This window comes from Moschus berezovskii, chromosome 5, assembly GCF_049115385.1.
Source record: "Moschus berezovskii isolate FMDL1 chromosome 5, NW_MosBer_1.0, whole genome shotgun sequence".
NCBI lineage: Eukaryota > Metazoa > Chordata > Mammalia > Artiodactyla > Moschidae > Moschus > Moschus berezovskii.
Window position 1 is genome coordinate 72,025,255 of NC_142464.1, and position 22,381 is coordinate 72,047,635.

A 22,381-nucleotide genomic window follows, 5' to 3' on the forward strand; every position below is an offset into this window, starting at 1 on the left:
GCATCTGTTCCCATCACTTCATGGGAAATAGATGGGGAAACACTGGAAACAATGGCTGACTTTATATTTCTGGGCTCCCAAATCACTGCAGATGGTGATTGAAGCCATGAAATTAAAATATGCTTACTCCTTGGAAGGAAAGTTACGACCAACCTAGACAGCATATTAAAAAGCAGAGACGTTACTTTGCCAACAAAGGTCCATGTAGTCAAGGCTATGGTTTTTCCATTGGTCAGGTATGGATGTGAGAGTTGGACTATAAAGAAAGCTGAGCCCCGAAGAATTGGTACTTTTGAACTGTGATGTTGGAGAAGACTCTCGAGAGTCCCTTGGACTGCAAGGAGATCCAATCAGTCCATCCTAAAGGAGATCAGTCCTGGGTGTTCATTGGAAGGACAGATGTTGAAGCTGAAACTCCAATACTTTGGCTAGCTCATGCAAAGAGCTGACTCATTTGAAAAGACCCTGATTCTCGAAAGATTGAGGACAGGAGGAGAAGGGGATGAGATGGCTGGATGGTATCACCGACTCAATGGAAATGGGTTTGGGTAGACTCCGGGAGTTGGTGATGGACAGGGAGGCCTGGCATGCTGCGGTTCATGGGGTCGCAAAGAGTCGGACATGACTGAGTGACTGAAGTGAACTGATGAAATATTTTTAAATTAACCTTTGAGGAGAAGGCAATGGCAAGCCACTCCAGTACTCTTGCCTAGAAAATCCCATGGATGGAGGAGCCTGGTAGGCTGCAGTCCATGGGATCGCTAAGGGTCTCGGACACAACTGAGCGACTTCACTTTCACTTTTCACTTTCACACATTGGAGAAGGAAATGGCAACCCACTCCAGTGTTCTTGCCTGGAGAATCCCAGGGATGGGGGAGCCTGGTGGGCTTCCGTCTAAGGGGTCACACAGAGTCAGACATGACTGAAGTGACTCAGCAGCAGCAGCAGCAGCAGCAGAAACCTCTCATGAGGGATCAGTAAGGTAGGACTAATGAGTGAACTGATGAAATATTTTTAAATTAACCTTTGAGTAACCTCTCATGAGGGATCAGTAAGGTAGGACTAATGAGTGAGATTTGGCCTGAAAACGTAAAGGAGCTTTTAGCAAGCCTAGTTAGGCAGGGAAAGTATCTATCAAAGATTATTTAGGAGATTATTACATTAAAAAGAATGTTTACTCTTTTGTCAAAATCATTCATACCTACTGCGTGTCAGTTGTCTAGTTATTGTTTCTCCTCATAGAAAGAAATAGGATCTTAACCTATATTAAAAAAAACCTTCAAATCAATGGAAAACACAAATGTATATCATTACTCTTATATATTATAAAACAAAATATGTAGAGCAAGACAAAATGTTTTTAAAGTGATCTGATATTTCTGAGAATGGAATGATTAGTAATTCTCTATTGAGGGATTAAAAAAATCCTTGGAGAGTAGGTGCTATTTAAAATTGAAATGTGCAGTATGGGAAAGATTTCAAATGTGAATGAAAAAGTTTTTGTGCATTTTGTGGGGGAAGGTGACTTCAGGGTGCAGATAGAGCCTTTTAATTTATTTAAAAGACTTACTTTAATTAATTTTTAATAAAATATTTCAATAATTTTATTATATAAATATAGGTAAAAGATTGATTTAAAGTCTTTTACTTTTAAATAACTAGTAAGTGGTGTGCAGTTTGCTTCAAGCTGTGAATCTGAAAAAGATGGATTGGTTCTATGCTACTGCTGCTGCTGCTAAGTTGCTTCAGTCGTGTCTGACTCTGTGCAATCCATGGATTGCAGCCCACCAGGTTCCTCCATCCATGGAGTCTTGCCTGGACTCTCCAGGCAAGAGTACTGGAGTGGGGTGCCATTGCCTTCTATAGTAGATTACAAATGGTCACAGATTCCTTGTTTCTTCCATGAAGAGGTATATACTCCCAAGAGGAGTGTATTTCCGTATCGCTTGCATTTAAAATAACTTGCTTTGACCAAAAGAAGGCAGGTAAGTGAGGTTTTATGAGTTTGGAGCCAGGGCTCCAGATCCCTGCAACTTCTTGTCTGACATTTTTAGAACCACCATGTGAACAAATTTGAGCTAGATTCCTGGAGAGGAGAGTTAGAAGACTAACACAATGGAATGAGACTATTATAGATTTTTTGATTTCTGAAAAGTTATCAGTTGATTGTCCAGGTGAGTAAGCCCAGGTGAGATCAGTGGGAGAACAGCCCAGCTGATTTCAGTCCAAATTGCCAATTCTTGGAATCATAAGCTGATAAACTGTTGCTGTTTTTAAGCCACTAAGTTTTGGAAGTGGTCTTTTGCCAGACAAAGGTAAATTGATATGGAGCCACTTTATTGAGGACCTATAATGTGATACTAAAGTTTTTAGACTTTATTCTTCAAAAAGTAGGGGGTTGTATTATATCATCAACAAACAGTGGAAATTGAAATTAAAAACACACTATCATTAACATTCAGTTCAGTTCAGTCGCTCAGTCGTGTCCGACTCTTTGCGACCCCATGAATCATAGCACGCCAGGCCTCCCTGTCCATCACCAACTCAGCACTCTCTAAAATAAAATGCTTAGGTATAAACCTAATAAATATATACAAGCTCTGTATAAAGAAAACTACAAAACTCTGATGAATTGAATCAACTAATAACAAAATAAATGGAGATATATTCCATGTCCATGAAGAGTAAGACTCAAAATTCTCAAGATGTCAGTTCTTAACTTGATCTATAGACTCAATGCAATTTCAATAAAAATCTCAGTAAGTATTTTTGTGGATATAAACAAACTGGCTATAAAGTTTTTAGGAAGAGGAAAAAGACTCAAAATAGCCAATACAATACTAACAGAGAATAACAACATTAGAGGACTGATGCTGTCCACCTTCAAGATTTAGCACAGAGGCTACAATAATTAAGAAAATGTGATCTTTGTTAAAAAAAAAAAAAAGAAAAATATCAATTAAATAAAATATAGATTCCCCTAAATAGACCCATATAAATATAGTCAACTGATCGCTCACAAAGAAAAGGCAACACAATGGAGCAAACGCTCCTAAAACAACTAGATGTCCACATGCAAAAAATGAATCTGACCAGAGACCTTACACCCACAATGAATATTAATTCAAAATTGATCACAGACCTGAATGCAAAACTATAAATTTCCTAGAAGATAACATATGAACTTTATTCATAGTTGTCATAACTTGGAAGGAACCAAGTTGTCCTTTAGTAGATGAATGATTAATAAACTGTGGTAAATCCAGACAATGAGATATTATTCAGTACTAGAAGAGAGAGAGAGATGTCAACCAATGACAAGACACGGAAGAACCTTAAATGCATACTACTAAGTAAAAGAAGCCAATGTGGGAAGACTACGTATAGCATGATTCTAACTATATAATCTTCTGAAAAGGATAACACCATGCACATGTAAAAAGAATATCAGTTTCCAGTGGTTGAGTGAGGGGTAAAAAATGAATAAGCAGAGCATGAAGGATTAGGGTGAAGAGAAAATACTGTCTATGGCACTGTAATGATGGATGTGTGTCATTATGCATTTATCTGAGCTCATCGAATGTAAAATATCAAGAGTGAACAATAATGTAAACTATGGACTTTGGGTGACAATGATGCATCAATGTATGTTCATCAATTATAACAATGTACTGCTCTGGTGGGGGACGTTGATATTGGAGGAAGCTATTCATATTGGAGGGTAAGGAATACATGGGAAATTTCAGTACCTTCCTCTCAATTTTGCTGTGAACCAAGGCTTAAAATGATTACTCAATAAAATTGTGTCCGCCAACCTAATACAGCACAGCAGTTATTATCGAACTGCTGGGTTGCACCTTCTCTGGCCTTTTAGTTAGAGAAAGCAGGGTTTTGTTGGTGCTTGTTTTTTCTGTACCTGTTAGTTTTTCTGTTACCAGCTTCTTCAACTATCCGTTCCGTTTGGTCGCTCAGTCGTGTCCGACTCTTTGCGACCCCGTGGACTGTAGCCTACGAGGCTTCTCCATCCATGGGATTCTCCAGGCAAAAATACTGGAGTGGGTTACCATTTCCTTCAACTATAAACAGGCAAAAAAAAAAAAAAAAAAACAAACCCAAGAAACTCCAACAACATGTTCTTTGGGTCCTAACACGTCTAGTCAGCTTTCCTTCTTTAATTAGCCTTTCAGAGTCTCTTAAGAGTGTTCACATATAATGTCTAGGGTTTTTAGGTATACTGAGTGAAAAAAATAGGGAAAGTATATCTACTCAAAATTAAAAATCTCACAATTTCACTTTTATTTTCTTCTCTCATCTCAATTAATACTCAATATGTTTCCAGTTTATTTTAATGAAACATCAGGTCACAAGTTAAGTAAATCCTGTATATCAAACAGTATTTTTTGATACCATTTGAGCATCAAAGGTACATCATGTGAGCATCAAAATGCATTTATTCTCTAAAAATATTCAAATTCAATGCCTGCTTCCAGTTTTTCTGATTTTTGGCAACCTTCTAGATTTTATCTATTGATATTTTGGTAAAGTTTTATATAGCAGTTTTAGTCTGAGCCATCTTTAAATTTTGGAGTCTCCTTTTTTTCAGAGTTCTCATTCTAGCTTCCTCCCTTGATCCTCTTGTAGCCTCAATTGTGACAAGACAGGAACTAGTTTCTGGTGAAAGCATCATAATATAGGAGAATCAGACCATAAGCTTCTTCCCAAGGGCAATGGCTAGTAATTTGTATTTCTTGAGTATGTTGTTAACCTTTGAGCCAAATGCTTGGTGTATGGTAAGTGCTCAATAGACTATTAAGGAAATAGATTCTACTTTTCTTTTTTTTATTTATTTTTTCAAAAACAATTTTAGGAATCTTTACTTAAAAACAACCTTATCTTAAAATGGAGTAACTTTGGTTTTACGAGCAGCAAGCAAAGTACAGAAGCAAAAATGCATTACAGGAGCATTAAGTTCTATATTAGGTCACAGCGTCTAATCTGAAATCACACCCATAATATCATTTTTCAGGATATCTGGGAAATAGTTATTTCCCAGGATGTCTGAACCATAGCTACTCTATTTTGACTTTTAATTTTAAAAACAAAAATTTTTTTTTTGATAGCCAAAGAAGATTTCACCATTAATGACGTCAGTGTTTTTCTAGGTATGAGAAGATGCAAGATCTAAGAAGGACTTTAAGGATAGGCAATCTCTTGTGGTAGAGATATGAAGGTCTGAAATAGTTCTCATTCACCAGATTCTTACCACTGCAATTCTACTCAAAATTTTGTGTTGGAAATAACAGTGGAGGCTGAGAGGCATTCTTCAGATCTACTCCCTGCCCTACAGTGCTGGGCTTTCTATCACAGTGGGATCACCTCTACTGAATTGAATTTCCAAAACTCGTTTACCAACTGCTTGTACTCATGTTGGGAAAATGGAAAGTGTTGGTGGGAATTGAAGTGTGGGAAGCTAGGATAACCTATCCCCTTTGTCTTTGCTTTGGGAGGCATCTTTGGAAGTGACCATGGCTCCCTACAGACTATAATTCTTATTGAACAGCTTATTCCTCTCTATTCAAAATTTTCCATCTGACAGTACTGATTCCAAAAATTCTGGTAAGCCCACTACCTGTTTTTACCCTCCATCTCCAGGAGTGGTGGTGATGCTTTACTTCAATTACCTCATTTAAATCTTCTCTATCATGTTATTAATATCCCTGTTATCCCTAAGGTCACATTAGTGGTAGTGGTAGAGATGGGATTTGAACAGTAGCAACCTAACCACAAGCTCTGTCCATTTAACCAGTGTGTTGCAGCTACACTTAGCCAACTTAGTGGGTGGGACTGCCAACCTTCCAAAAATGAAATGCAGAATTTAAGAGTAGCTCTTTCACTAAAACCTGATAGGTTATTCAAGGCAAATCATACATTTGGGTTTTCTTTAATAGTCCACTGTAAACGGTATTTTATATAATAGAGGAGTGATAAATCTGAAACTGCATCCAAAAATGAACATCAATTTTAAATTTTGAGTTAATAATGCTTATCTTCCAATATTACCCTGGAAGAAATGATACTACAAGTACTGCTCAACTTTTATTTCAACTAACCACAGAGGAGACTGAGCTCTGATTATTAGAAATATTTTTGTCCTCCTGGTGCCTATTCTTTAGCGAAATTTTGGGATATTATATATTTTTTTCTGTGGACATGGTGACGCAAAAATTGTGCGGCTTATGATAAGAAAGATAATTTTCAAATATGCAATCAGGAAGAAAGCTCTTGTCATTCAGGCTGAACTTTTAGCTTCCTGTTGACATTTTTGTCCCATAATTTGCAAGTAGTAACTTCCCAATTGTATTTAGGGAGACTTTCAATCCAGTTGTCAGCTAAAATAAAATTTTGGTGCATCCTCAGATGAAATCTCTTCCTCCTGCAGGCTAAGGGTTTATTAATAAATACCAAAGCTATCTGAATTTGACTCTACCTCCATTTTGAATTATAGGTCTCTAACTCGTCAACATTAAGTTTGAACATATCATTCTCCAGTTTGGAATTTTAAAGGAAAAACTGAAGACAATGTAACAACTGAATATTTTAAAAGAAGACTCAATAGAGATCAAGAAATTCTAATATATATTTCCTTTTTTAATAAGTACATAAAGTTCTTCACCATTTCCCTCAATTATTGTGATTAACACGAGAGTAAGATCTTTCAGAGCATCATTATGCCAGTTTTCACAGCCTGATGTAAGGACTCATTTCACAGAAATAATCATAACTAGCATTAATAGATGAATGTCAGTGCCATAACACAAGATCATAAGGCATATTTACACCATCTTAACATATGGAACACCATACACATACACAAAAAAATCACAGATCCAGAACAAATAAAATTCAATCTCTTAGCTTACATTTATAGGCTTTGTCTGAACCATATTTTTTTTGCTATTTTTTCATAATTATTTCTTTCCAAGCAACAAACAGATCTTCCTATGTCTTGTGATTTATTTGTAATATTGTGCTCATGCAAAAATAATACTTGTTTTATTGCATTAACATTTAAACAGTTTTGGATTTGGGTCCCAAAACCATCATCTAACATTTTACTTGATGTTGCTTCATCCATATTGTCACTTTATTTGGAGTGATATGAAGATTTGTTAGTGAGTTACAAAATGACAAACATAGCCAGTTGACCACAGTTCAAAAATCAAGATTCTAAGCTTCTTGATCATGCACATTTTACTTTCATTCTCGCAAAATTTTTTGAATCAGGAACACCATTTGATTCAATATTTATTAGTTTTCTTTTTTGAAATATTTCTAAAAACAACAACAACAGAAAGAATGAAAGAAAATACTGTCCCACGTCCACTGTTCACAAAAAGGAAGAGCAGCAAGAATCACACTGACCATTGTTAGTACACAGTCAGGTGGTGACACTGGTAAACACTGAACGTCATTGAAATACTGCAGGAATGGGATCGTTACTATAACCCATACTTCTGTAACAGTTCAGATTGCCACTGGCGTTTGCGCTCTGGAAAATAATCTGGAATGTGGATTTTTTTAAAATCCTGAATACACTTTTTCATTTCTTCTTCCACACTTAGCTTCTCACAGACTTTCTTTTTGGAAAGATTGGTTTCCCGGGACTTGCTGATGAGTGTCTGAAAGAGTTCACTGTTTCTGCGTTTGTCTGGTGGGGGCATCCATTGCACAGGTGCTTTTTTGGAAGGACGATCCAAAGTTAAGGTGTTAGGTTGGTGAGCTGTCGCCTGCTGGGCACTGGGTGGGTTGTCCTGGGGAGTGCTTGCCTCTGAGTGGCTGTCGCAACTGGAAGTGGAGAGCTCATTACAGGAAGTTCCACTCTCACTTCCTTTATCTGTGACTTTGTCATGTTTCCTATCTTCGTGTTCTTGTTTAGGTGACACTATTTTCTGAGGTGGTCCTAAAAAGGAAAAAAGAAGTAGAAAAACTAAGAAGTGGGAAGGTAAAATTAAATAAGCTTTATAGATATATATTTTTTTATTTTCAACCACAAACATTTAAGAAAAATGTGGTCTACTTCCTTAATTTATATTTGAGGAATTAAATCCAACACCTGGAATAGTTAAAGTACACTGAAGCATGCAATGTGCTGATTAATTATTGATAACAATTAAATTTGAGAGGTTTGCTTGATGAGCATTTATACCATAACAGATCATCTATAACTTCATGCTAAAAAAAAATGAATTTTTGCTATTTTTAGTTACTAGTTCCTGCAATCTGAAAAAGATATCACATATAAATATTTTGCTAATCCCGTAACTGTTTTATTGAACAGTTAGTTGATTTCTGTTTTAGCTAATGGTGTTAATTGTCCTTTGCATATATAAATAATTCACCATCATAACACAGAAAGTACCAAGGCTCTATTTTACAAAGTAACAGTATTCTCCAGGCCCAGAAGTGCAATAGCATCATTTATGCTTCCAAGAGGGAAACTGGTTTAAATCTTATCCTCCATCTCTTAATCTTGTTTCCTGTCTACTTTCTTGGAGAGAATCATGAAAGTACCATAAGATATATAGGTACCTAATATTATGCTGAAAAATATAGTTGAAATATAGTATTCTCTTAAAGTACAAGGCTTACAATTTGAGGTAAATTACCTAGGAGGACAACTTTCAGAAAATGATAGTTTGCCAAGATAATTATTTCAAATACACAAACAGTTTATTTCCAAAAGGGAGCATGTTTTATTCTCCTTGACTTTGCTGTGGGATTAGGATCTCCATCTAACATTTATTGAACATCACCACATACCCAGAACTATAATAAAACTTTGATTTAACTGGAGCCCAATAATTCAGGAATATAAGTTACCCAAATGTTTTTCTCTTGTATTCAACATTTATGCACAAGTTATCTGAACCATAATTGAAATGAAAGGCATCAGCATTTTAAACAATTGCATAGGGGATTCTACTGTGCAGCCAGAGTTGGGAATAACTGGTCGGATTCATAAGGTCTCAACCTTACCCACATATGGAATTACCTGGAAAGCATGGATTATTGATGCCTTGATCTTAACCCCAGATGTCCTGCTTGATGCTACCTGATCATTGGGTCATTTAATAGATTCAGGTGATTTCAACATGCAGTTAAGATTCTGAGGGTTTCCTCAGTCTAATATATATGAATTAATAACCAATATGAATAGTCTATATTACTTAGAAGGGTAAGGAAACAAACCAATAAAAATACTTTTCATAAGAGCAACCCACTATGTGCTGCTGCTGCTGCTGCTGCTAAGTCGCTTCAGTCGTGTCCGACTCTGTGCGACCCCATAGACTGCAGCCCAGCAGCTACCACCAATTTCCCTATTTAAAATGAGAAGAAAACACATTGATACTAGACATTTAGTTGAGAGGAAGTAAAGATTTTAAAAAGCTTTAGAACCTTTTGGAAGGCTGCCCTGGTGGCTCAGTGGTAAAGAATCCACCTACAAAGATAAGACACTTGGGTTTGATCCCTGGATAGGGATGATCCCCCAGAAAAGGGAATGGCAACCCACTACAATATTCTTGCTGGGAGAATTCCATGGACAGAACAGCCTGGCAGGTTACAGTACACGGGGTTGCAAAGAGTCAGACAGGACTGAGTAAAACACACACCCCCACACCCCACACACACCCACATATACACACCATACAAAAAGGTCTAGTACAGTAATTCTCAACAAGAGTACATCATTGTAATTTTTTTAATGTACAAATGTACAGGTCCATTTCTGGAGATTTCGTTTGCTGAATGAATGGTTTGTATGTATGTATTTAAATGGCAGTCAGAGTGGTAAAGGAAGTACAGCACCTGTTTATTTAATTATCTTAATGGCGGAATGTAATCCCAAGATAGCATAATGCCCACTAGCCTAGTAAAATGTAGAATATAAACAAATGGTTTTTACCTGTTTACCAAACTTGTGTGTTATTTTAACCAGAAATCTCCACAGAGGAATCTAAGATTTTCATTCCCAATGATGACTAAAGGGTTGAACTGCAAGTAGCTGGGAAAGCCAATTTATGTTTAAGAATTAATGAGTAATGAGAAATCATTTCCTGTTAACAGGAAGGGGATAGAGCTTTAAATAGAGATACCTAGGCAGAAAAGTAGTAACATCAAAGAGGAAGACAGTACAGAGATACCACATACCATTAAAGCAAATGGTTCCTTCTGTTTTGATTCACTGGGGAACAATGCTCAGTGAAACAGGCCCGGAAGAACACAGAGGTACATGAAGTCCATTTGTTCAGACACCAAGTCATGTCCAACTCTTTGTGACCCTACAGACTGCAGCACTCCAGGCCTCCCTGTCCCTCACCATCTCTCAGAGTTTGCCCGGGTTCATGTCCATTGAATCGGTGATGCCATATGAAGTCCATGTGTTAACTAAATAAATTAGATACAGTTATTGTTCTTAATGGTATTAATAATTATCAATGGAAAACTACTCCCCAAAACACACACACACAAATGCAGGCTTCACAGTATAGCAGAATGTCGTATATGTATGCTGGAAATGGATTACTCTTGTTTGTAGTGTAAGATGGAAGCTCAATGAAGACTTCTTTGAAGAAGGCATTGATCAGTTTAGCCAAAAGAATTTTACTGAGCACCACAATGTGCCAGGCTGTGATCTAGAGGAGGCACACAATGGATGCTCCAGTGAAGCCCACAGGCTATTTTATGGTATTTCATAATATTAAGTGTTTAAAATGCATGAGGCACGTTAGAATATCTCCCACTGTAGACTTTGAACTCCATGAAAAAAAAAAAATGGAGATGAAATCTGAATTTTCTATAGTCTCCAAAACACCTTTTTCTCAAAAAAGAACTTAGAATAGGTATAGATATTAACAAGAATTAATAAATATACACTGTTATTTCTCATCCCTCCTAATTCTTAAGCTATCTTTGGCAAGGTAGACTCCTAATCAAGACACAAATTAGGTTCAGATGTTCATTTAACAGAAAATGCATAACTTTATTTTGTCCACACTTTTTAGCTTGTTTTTGAAGTGTAACTGGTCTACAGCACTATGCTAGTTTCTGTTACACAACACAGTGATTCATTATTCCTATACATTTCAAAATGGTCCTCACAATAACTCTATATATCATGTGTCACCATATAAAGATACTACAGAATTGTTGACTATATTCCCAAACTGTACATTTCATACCTTTGACATATATTTTGCACCTCTTAATCTCCCTCGTCTATCTTTCCTTTCCCCATCTCTGCTTCCTATAGAAAACACCAGTTGTTCACCTTATCTATGACTATGCTTCTGTTTTGTTGTTCACTCATTTTTTTTAAGATACCAAATGTAAATTAAATCATACACTATTTGTACTTCTCTGTCTGATTTATTTCTATTAGCATAATACCCACTCAGTTCAGTCACTCAGTCGTGTCCGACTCTTTGTGACCCCATGAACCACAGCACACCAGGTTTCCCTGTCCATCACCAACTCCCAGAGTCTACCCAAACCAATTTCCATTGAGTCGGTGATACCATCCAACCATCTCATCCTCTGTCATCCCCCTCTCCTCCTGCCCTCAAACTTTCCTAGCATCAGGGTTTTTTCAAATGAGTCAGCTCTTCACATCAGGTGGCCAAAGTATTGGAGTTTCAACTTCAACATCAGTCCTTCCAATGAACACCCAAGACTGATCTTTGGACTGGTTGGATCTCCTTGCCGTCCAAGGGATGCGAGAGTCTTCTCCAACACCACAGTTCAAAAGCATCAATTCTTCGGTGTTCAGCTTTCTTTATAGTCCAACTCTCACATCCACACATGACCACTGGAAAAATCACAGCCTTGACTAGACAGACCTTTGCTGACAAACTAATGTCTCTGCTTTTTAATATGCTGTCTAGGTTAGTAGTAACTTTCCTTCCAAAGAGTAAGCGTCTTTTAATTTCATGGCTGCAATCACCATCTGTAGTGATTTGGGAGCCCAGAAATATAAGGTCAGCCATTGTTTCCACTGTTTCCCGATCTATTTGCCATGAAGTCATGGGACTGGATGCCATGATCTTAGTTTTCTGAATGTTGAGCTTCAAGCCAACCTTTTCACTCTCCTCTTTCACTTTCATCAAGAGGCTCTTTAGTTCTTCTTCACTTTTCGCCATAAGGGTGGTGTCATCTGCATATATGAGGTTATTGATATTTCTCACAGCAATCTTGATTTCAGCTTGTGCTTCTTCCAGCCCAGCATTCCTCATGATGTACTCTGCATAAAAGTTAAATAAGCAGGGTGACAATATACAACCTTGACGTACTCCTTTTCCTATTTGGAACCAGTCTGTTGTTCCATGTCCAGTTCTAACTGTTGCTTCCTGATCTGCATACAGGTTTCTCAAGAAGCAGCTCAAGTGGTCTGGTATTCCCATCTCTTTCAGAATTTCCACAGTTTATTGGGATCCACACAGTCAAAGGCTTTGGCATAGTCAATAAAGCAGAAATAGATGTTTTTCTGGAACTCTCTTACTTTTTCGATGATCCATCGGATGTTTGCAATTTGATCTCTGGTTGCTCTGCTTTTTCTAAAACCAGCTTGAACATCTGAAACTTCACGGTTCATGTATTGCTGAAGCCTGGCTTGGAGATTTTTAAGCATTATTGTACTGGCATGTGAGATGAGTGCAACTGTGCAGTAGTTTGAGCATTCTTTGGCATTACCTTTCTTTGGGATTGGAATGAAAACTGACCTTTTCCTGTCCTGTTGCCACTGCTGAGTTTTCCAAATTTGCTGGCATATTGTGTGCAGCACTTTCACAGCATCATCCTGCAGGATTTGAAATACCTCAACTGGAATTCCATCACCTCCACTAGCTTTGTTCGTAGTGATGCTTCCTAAGGCCCACTTGACTTCATATTCCAGGATGTCTGGCTCTAGGTGAGTGATCACACCATCGTGATTATCTGGGTCGTGAAGATCTTTTTTTTACAGTTCTTCTGTGTATTCTTGCCACCTCTTCTTAATATCCTCTGCTTGTTAGGTCCCTACCATATCTGTCCTTTATTGAGCCTATCTTTGCATGAAATGTTCCCTTGGTATCTCTAATTTTCTTGAAGAGATCTCTAGTGTTTCCCATTCTATTGTTTTCCTCTATTTCTTTGCATTGATCACTGAGGAAGGCTTTCTTATCTCTCCTTGCTATTCTTTGGAACTCTGCATTCAAATGGGTATATCTTTCCTTTTCTCCTTTGCTTTTTGCTCCCCTTCTTTTCACTGCTATTTGTAGGGCCTCCTCAGACAGTCATTTTGCTGTTTTGCATTTTTTTACTTGGGGATGGTCTTGATTCCTGTCTCCTGTACATTGTCACAAACCTCCAACCATAGTTCATCAGGCACTCTATCAGATGTAGTCCCTCAAATCTACTTCTCACTTCCACTGTATAGTCATAAGGGATTTGATTTAGGTCCTATCTGAATGGTCTAGTGGTTTTCCCTACTTTCTTCAATTTAAGTCTGAATTTAGCAATAAGGAGTTCATGATCTGAGCACAGTCAGCTCCAGGTCTTGTTTTTGCTGACTGTATAGAGCTTTTCCATCTTTGGCTGCAAAGAATATAATCAATCTAATTTTGGTGTCCACCATCTGGTGATGCCCATGTGTAGAGTCTGCTCTTGTGTTGTTGGAAGAGGGTGTTTGCTATGACCAGTGCATTCTCTAGGCAGAACTCTATTAGCCTTTGCCCTGTTTCATTCTGTATGTCCATCCATATTATCACAAATGGCAAAATTTTATTATTTTTATGGCTTAGTAATAATCCATTATGTGTGTATATCTATCATATATGTATATAGATTGATACAAATACAAATATACAAATATATATATGTATATAGATAGATAAACCATACACACCAAATCTTCTTTAGCCATTTGTCTACTGATTGGCACTTAGGTTCCTTCTATATCCTGGCTCTTGCAAATAATGATTCAATGAATATAGGGGTGCATTTATCTTTTTCTAATTAGTATTTTCAATTTGGGGGGATAAATATCTAGGAGTGAAATTGCTGCATCATATGGTAGTTCTGTTTTTAATTTTTTGAAGAACAGACCTTCAAATGTATAGAATATTATCATAGTTCTTTGCATAAATCATTAAGGGTAATAGCGTCCTTTTGATTTATGTTAGAATTTTTGATGATGCATAACATATTATATATTATAATTTCTATTTAATTAAGCACACTTTAAATCATTACTCATAACTTAGTTGATTTAAATTGAGACTAAGATATAATAACAAAATGATTTTTGCATTTTTATGACATGAAATTTAATAAAAATAAATGAATTAAAAGAGAATAATTATTTATTCTAGTTGCTTAGTTTTCTGTGAATGCCTGCTAATTGTATGCTTCCAGGGATAATTTAAAACTTTACATCATTTCATTCAATGATCCAAAGCCACTTGAAATGCCTTAATAAGCACATGAATAATAATTTAATAATAAGTCCTGCATATACAGGAACAGCATGATTGTCAGAAATTTCTCTGTGTCTCTTCTGCTAATAATAGAATCAAATATATACCTGTGATCTTCTTCAAAGCATTCTGCCCTCTGAATTACAGCACCAGTCAGACTTAGTATAAGAAAAAAAAGGATAAAAAAAGAAAACTAAATGTGATCTGGTGGCTTAATCAGCTGGACTTTCTTCCTTCACTTAATTATTAGAATAGTTGACAAATCAGTGAACAATAAGATTAACTTTAAAAAGGAATTAGCTATTTAAAAGTCCAAAATATATGTGCAGTTAGAAACTTTTCAAAAAGTATTTGGAAAAGTAAATCTTCCACTTTTCATTTGGCTATTTGCCATTAAATACAATAGGATTTTCATCCAGGAGTTGACTGTCTTTCAAGGAGAGTTGAGCTCTACCTAAGAGACCTGCAAGCCAGCTACCTAGTTCATGCCACTCCATGATTAATTTTTTAAAAAGCAGTGAAGGCACATATTCACACACACACACACACACACATTACACATTATACGCCTTTTTTAGATTCACACCTTTCTTCACTGTGGTGGAAGATCTGAGGCTAAGCTTGTCTCAGCCTCTCTAGGCAAGTACTTTGTGCTGTTCATATCACCTAATATTTGTTAGCCCCTAGATTGATTTATCGGAGAAGGCAATGGCAAGCCACTCCAGTAATCTTGCCTAGAAAATCCCATGGATGGAGGAGCCTGGTAGGCTGAAGTCCATGGGATCGCTATGAGTCGGACACGACTGAGCGACTTCACTTTCACTTTTCACTTTCACACAGTGGAGAAGGAAATGGCAACCCACTCCAGTGTTCTTGCCTGGAGAATCCCAGGGACAGGGGAGCCTGGTGGGCTGCCGTCTGTGGGGTCGCACAGAGTCAGACACGACTGAAGCAGCAGATTCATTTATGTGATAAAGCTCTGTGATTCTAATTTATATAATGAATAGTAAGAACTTTTCCATGTCATAAAACTGTATTGAATATTAAATATAAAACATTAAAGAGTTACCATTAATAGAAATTACCTTTTAGAATGGGGAAACAAATTAAACTTCTATTTAAGTATTTCACAGAATTACAGGATTCTAGGGTAATTTTCTCTAAGTTCATTGATAGGAAGTGTAGTTCTAGAAGATATCAACTTACATTTGTTTCATTAAATCTATTCTTGTCACCGAAATGCTGGCAATAAGAATGACACTTAAGGCAACATAGTGCAGACTGGCTGGGCTCATGTTCTAGTTCAAGGACTTAACTAGGTGTGTTTTCTTGGTCAGGTTATTTACTTTCTTTGGGCCTCTGCTCCTGTTTAAACTTCACTGAGTGGCAGGAAGGATTAAATGAGCTAGCACTCATAGAATACTTAAGATGTGCCTGGCATGTGTAAATGTTTGCAATATTTATTATTGACATACAGAATAAATATTCATTTTTATTTGGCTAGAGTATGGCAATTTGGTTATCTGAATATTGAGAGTACTGATTGAGGAATCCAAATAATTCCATTCTAATTTCAGCTTCACAGGTAGTAACTATGAACATGTGAATTGCAGGCAAGCCACTTATTTCCCTAAGCCTCAGTTTTTTATCTATTAAAAATGAAATAAGAACAGTAATTCCTAGTCATATGGTTATAATAAGAAAGGAGATAACAGATGTTGGAGCAATTTTGCTATAAAGTTCTCTATAATAAATTTGAGAGACTATTAAGTATTAACTTGTTTTGTCCAAAAAGGAACTTATTTGAGAAAATAAAACACAAAAGCTCTCTTTGAGTTATTAAAATGTATGAATTACAATAGTAAAAACATTACATTAAACAAAATAAAATACACTGAACATATCACAGTGGGCCAAAACTTTTAAAACTGGAAAAAATGGTATTTTCAATTAATTCCATTGGCTTTTATTACATTGATATAAAAAGGAAGAAATAGTAGCTTTTCTAAGTTATTTGGGTGAATAGAGTTGTACAGAAATTAAACATTAATATTTTCATCTTTAAAAAGGGCACGTGACTAATAGTGCTGGGTGTCAGCGCATTCAATAGGACTTCCATATTTTTTTTTCAGAATACACAGGAATTCCAAAATGAAGTCTATGTGGAAAACTGTGCACTTGAAAAAAATCTTTTATTTTAATCTCTTTACCTGCCTACTGATGATAAAAAAGACTGAATATGTAAAATGTGTCTGCAACAGGCATAATTCCCAGAAGGGAAATTACCTTTTAATAGTACTAAATTCAATGGTGTGTGAATGGTTATGTGGTACTTGAACAGAATGAACCAATCCATCTTAAATATTAGCACCACAGGCCTCTAAGTATTAAGCAGTTGACTCTAAAGGGGAAAAAAATTTCATTTCAATTTGATAAACATTTGTTGAGCACCTATTATGTTCCAGGCACCACAGTGTTTGTTTCAAGAGAAGGACACACACACACACACACACACAGAGTTCCTCATCATTCAGTCATTCGGGCTTAGTGTGACAAGCACAGTAATGCAGCTGCAAAAGGCTATTTGAGTGAACAAAAGCTAATTTTATATGAAAATAATTTAAACATTTCTTATGTTTTAATGATCTCTTCTATCATTACTTGATCACTTCTATGAAGGAAAATGAATAAAAGAGAAAAGGAAAGAAGGGTAATTGAAAAGAGAAATATATTGTGGATTCTTTTTTTCATACTGACATGATTGACCACTAACCCAACCTTGTGTTAATCCTTGTACTTGTTAACTTTTTCAGTTCAGTTCAGTTCAGTTCAGTCGCTCAGTCGTGTCCGACTCTCCGCGACCCCATGAATCACAGCACGCCAGGCCTCCCTGTCCATCACCAACTCCCGGAGTACACTCAAACTCATGTCCACAGAGTCGGTGATGCCATCCAGCCATCTCATTCTCCGTCGTCCCCTTCTCCTCCCGCCCCCAACCTTTCCCAGCATCAGAGTCTTTTCCAGTGAGTCAACTTGTCGCATGAGGTGGCCAAAGTATTGGAGTTTCAGCTTTAGCATCAGTCCCTCCAATGAACATCCAGGATTGATCTCCTTTAGAATGGACTGGTTGGATCTCCTTGCAGTATAAGGGACTCTCAAGAGTCTTCTCCAACACCACAGTTCAAAAGCATCGATTCTTCGGCGATCAGCTTTCTTCACAGTCCAACTCTCACATCCATACATGACCACGGGAAAAACCATTGCCTTGACTAGACGGACCTTGGTCGGCAAAGTAATGTCTCTGCTTTTTAATATACTATCAAGGTTGGTCATAACTTTCCTTCCAAGGAGCAAGCGTCTTTTAATTTCATGGCTGCAACCAGCATCTGCAGTGATTTTGGAGCCCAAAAAAACAAAGTCTGACACTTTTTACTATACGTTTTTATTTACAATCTGTCTTCCAGTGCTTAAACTGTAAATGCCTTGAAGGCACAAACTGTGCCTTTCTAGACTGTTGTGAAGTCTTGATCAGAGTAATTGTTTAACCAAAATAATAAAAATAAAATTATATTCATTTCTCTGAATTTCTATAGTAACTACTACTGACTATGTCATTTGTTTGGTACTTAGCATTCACTACATTTTATGTTACTATGTGAGCTTGTGCTTAGTCTCTCAGTCGTGTCCGACTCTTTGCAACCCCATGAACTGTAGCCCACCAGGCTCCTCTGTCCATGGGGATTCTCCAGACAAGAATACTGAAGTGGGTTGCCATGCCCTCCTCCAGGGGATCTTCCCAACCCAGGAATCGAACCCAGGTCTCCCACAATGCAGGCAGATTCTTTTCTGTCTGAGCCACCAGGGAAGCCCTTTATGTTACTAAATATTCACCTAAATAACCATAGAGTAGTAGTGGTAGTATTTATTATGGGCTTCCCAGGTGGCTCAGTGGTAAAGAATCTGCCTGTTAAGCAGGAGACATGGGTTAGATCCCTGGGTTGGGGAAATCTCATGGAGAAGGAGCTGGAAACCCACTCCACTATTCTTGCCTGGGAAATCTGATAGGCAAAGGAGCCTGGTGGGCTACAGTACATGGGATCGCAAAGAGTTGAACACGACTAAAAGACTAAACAGTAGCAGGACTAGTATTTACCATTGATAAAAATTTTGCATTTAAGTGGACCCACACAGTTCAAACCTATATTGTTCAAGGGTCAACTGTTATTTCCATGAGAGCAGAGACTATGTCTTAAGTTTCCTTGTATTGCTCCACTCAGGTGGCTAATTCATCACTGAATCAAAGATACTAGTAGAGTGAATAAGCAAAAGTAATGTAGTACTGGAAAAGAGTCTGATGCTGGGAGGGATTGGGGGTGGGAGGAGAAGGGGACGACAGAGAATGAGATGGCTGGATGGCATCACCAACTCAATGGACATGAGTCTGAGTGAACTCCGGGAGTTGGTGATGGACAGGGAGGCCTGGCGTGCCTGGGGTCGCAAAGAGTCGGACACGACTGAGCGACTGAACTGAACTGAATGTAGTGCTAGGAAAAAGTAAGAGAAAATACACATTATATTGGAGGAGGTTTCAAAAGTAATCTTGTCACCTTCCTCCATTTCTATGAATCTGTTTCTTTCTGTTAGTTATTTCTGTAGATGATATCCAAGTAATCTTTGGCTACTCGATGGCTTCATCACTTCCAATTATCTTCCAGGTTTTGTTAATTCTACTGTTAAAACTTGCTTTTGAATCTAGTGTTCGTGTTAGTTGCTCAGTTGTGTCCAACTCTTTGTGACTGTTGCCCACTAGGTTACTCTGTCCATGGGATTCTCCAGGAAAGAATACTGGAGTGGGTAGCCATTCCCTCTCTAGGGGATCTTCCCAACCCAAGGATCAAACCCGGGTTTCCTGCAATGCAGGCAGATTCTTTACCATCTGAGCCACCAAGGAAGCCCCTTGAATCTAACCCTTCATTTCTATTCCCATTTTTCAGCTCTTATAACAGGTTTCTCATTACTTCTTAAGCAGTTCTCTGACTCCATTTTTAGCTTCACTTCAAACTATTCTCTACAGCATTGCTAAATAAATATTCCCAAAGTCTAATTCCATTTACAAAAACCTTCTACATATTTCCTATGTACACAGAATCAAATCTTAGTGACACATTTTGGCATTGGAAACTACTCTTACTGTGACCCAAATGATTATCACAACCCATCTTGTAATGTTCCATATATAGTGGTCAAAATACATGTATTCCTGGTAAATGTCTTGCTTTATCCATGCCTATTCCACCCCGCTGGATTGCATTCCTTCCTTGCTTCAAAGGAAAAGTACCATTTCAAAGCCTATTCCCAATGGTGCGTTTAGCATCAAATATTCCATTCTTCAATTTGGAAGTGACTTCTTATTATCCTTGTTCTCTTAATGACCCTGTGCAGTTTGCTTGAATCTACCAATTACCGGGTTTATCTTGTCTCAAATAATAGTTATTTCCACGCTAATTTTAAATTGCATCTCTGGATTCTGCCCCCCAACGCGTGCACACACACACACACACACACAAACACACAACACCTATGTTAAGCACTATGGAACAGAGATTCTTTTCTGTCTTTGTATTTCCTGGAGCACCACTAACATGACAAGACTCATAATTATTCAGTAACAGTTAAACTGAATTAAGTGAAATTCATATAATTTAACTAAGAATGTCTACGCTCATAGGGAATTTTTTATCCCCAAAGAAGTTTTGCTTTGTTTTAACTAATAAAAAGATAAACCCAAGTATAACTAAGCCCGTAGGTTACAACAAAAACAAACAAAAGACATGGGCAAAGAAATGAACTTTCAGTGTGATCCATAAGAAGGACCCCATAGTCTTTGTAGTAAGTGAAAATTTTCCTTTGAGATGGTACCCTTGAGGTTATTAAAGAGAAATGCAAAGCATTGAGGAACTGCATATAAGAAGGAAAACCAACTGTCTTTGTTGTGTATTGAATTCTACAATACTAATGTGACTGTATCTTCTGCTTGCATCAGATGTCTAGGAAAGAAGATATTAAGTGCTCACGTGTCCATTCAGAATCCCTATCACATGCAGAATGGTTACCAACACCTTGCAAGAAGTCTACATTTGAAACTTTCTTCCCATTTCACTTTTGGGAGCTAGTATTCTGTGGCACATGTACCAAATTTTGTGATAAAAAATAAAAAACAAGAGCTTCAGGAAGATGCCCAGGTTCCTTTTGGACCCTGAAATTGACTTGTTCATTCTCAGGTTCCCACCACATCCGAATCTACCACACCTTATTAATGAACGTTTGACATTTTTCTGTACATGCTGAGGTAGCCACCTTCTCATTACCTGCTTTTTCGCAAGCGCATACTGTATAAGAGGGATAATTTATCAGGTTTAAAAATTTGTGGACGCAAGCCTACTCATGCTGTTCTACATCTGTAAACTGTGGGTCATACCACCAACACAGGATTGAGAGGTTGTATTCATAACACATCTGATGGTTGTGGGAGGAAAAAAAGGAGCTCCGAAAATGTAGGTTGGGGTGTACTTATCGTGTGCTGTGTGTAACAAACTGAAATGAACAAAAAGGCCATGCTGGCTGTAAATTATCCTTGCCTGATGTAAGATACTAAAAGCAAAAACTCAACGACAACAGGGGAAGCAGAGTTTGTGAGGGAACAAAATAAAAACGAGGCTAATACTCTTGGGCTCCAGAAGCAGCAGTGATTGTAGGCAGAAAGTCATATTTAAGGGGATTTTTATTTGTTACATCTCTTCAGAATCTGAGTGCCTTCTTACCAATAAATGGTTTCAAGTACTTCCAACAATGTCCAGCGAGATGCCACTTCTTATAGCTGCCATACTATTTACTGTGAGTGCCCCTTCTTTTCCCTTTGAGATGTATGAAAGTGTACCTGTTATAGAAGCAGTGCAGTGCAGAATCACAACAGTGAATGGAAAAGGGAAACATAAATGCTCACAGCAGGGTTTAATTTCATGTTGTGTGACAATGAAAAATTGCTCAGCCTTTAAGTAGCAAAACTGTGCTTGAAATAAAGTTCTGACAACAACTAGCTATGTGCCAAAATGTGTCTTTGAGATTCATTTTCCTATTCTGCTCAAGAAGGATTAAAAATATGGTATATCCCTCCTAGAATTTCTTTAAGGAAAGATATGTATGAGAAGAAGGCAATGGCAAGCCACTCCAGTACTCTTGCCTAGAAAATCCCATGGATGGAGCAGCCTGGTAGGCTGCAGTCCGTGGGGTCGCTACTAGTTGGACACGACTGAGGGACTTCACTTTCACTTTTCACTTTCACACATTGGAGAAGGAAATGGAAACCCACTCCAGTGTTCTTGCTTGGAGAATCCCAGGGACTGGGGAGCCTGGTGGGCTTCCATCTATGAGGTCACACAGAGTCGGACACGACTGAAGTGACTTAGCAGCAGCAACATGTATGAGAAAGTCTTACAGTAGGCTGAAACGTGGCCCCAGGTCCTAATTCCTGGAAACTGTAAATGTCACTTCATATGACAAAGTATTAGCTGTTGTTCTGGACTATTTGGATGGACTCTCAATCAATCACAGGAATCTTGCAAGAGGGAGATAGAGGGAGATGTGATACACACACAGGAAGAGGAGGAAAGGTGATCACTGAGTCAGAGATTGGAGGGAGGTGGCTACAAATCAAGGAATGCTGGCAGCCACCAGAAGCTGGAAGAAGCAAGCATCAGATTTTCCCCTTGAACCTGTGGAGGCAGTTTAGCATGGCTATCACCTTGAATTCAGTCCAATGATTTTGGACTTCAGGCTTCTGGAACTATGAGAGAATAAAATTTCTGTTGTT

General features: G+C 37.7%; 1 protein-coding gene across 1 annotated transcript in view; it reads right to left on the reverse strand.

The window, feature by feature from the left end:
- Positions 1 to 4,388: 4,388 nt before the first annotated feature.
- Positions 4,389 to 22,381, reverse strand: part of KCTD8 (potassium channel tetramerization domain containing 8) — a 290,723-nt gene continuing 272,730 nt past the window's right edge. Inside the window, exon 2 of the mRNA XM_055434923.2 lies at positions 4,389 to 7,961. Coding sequence (XP_055290898.1) covers positions 7,501 to 7,961 — 461 coding nt within the window. The 3' untranslated portion in view covers positions 4,389 to 7,500. The remainder of the gene's footprint in view (positions 7,962 to 22,381) is intronic.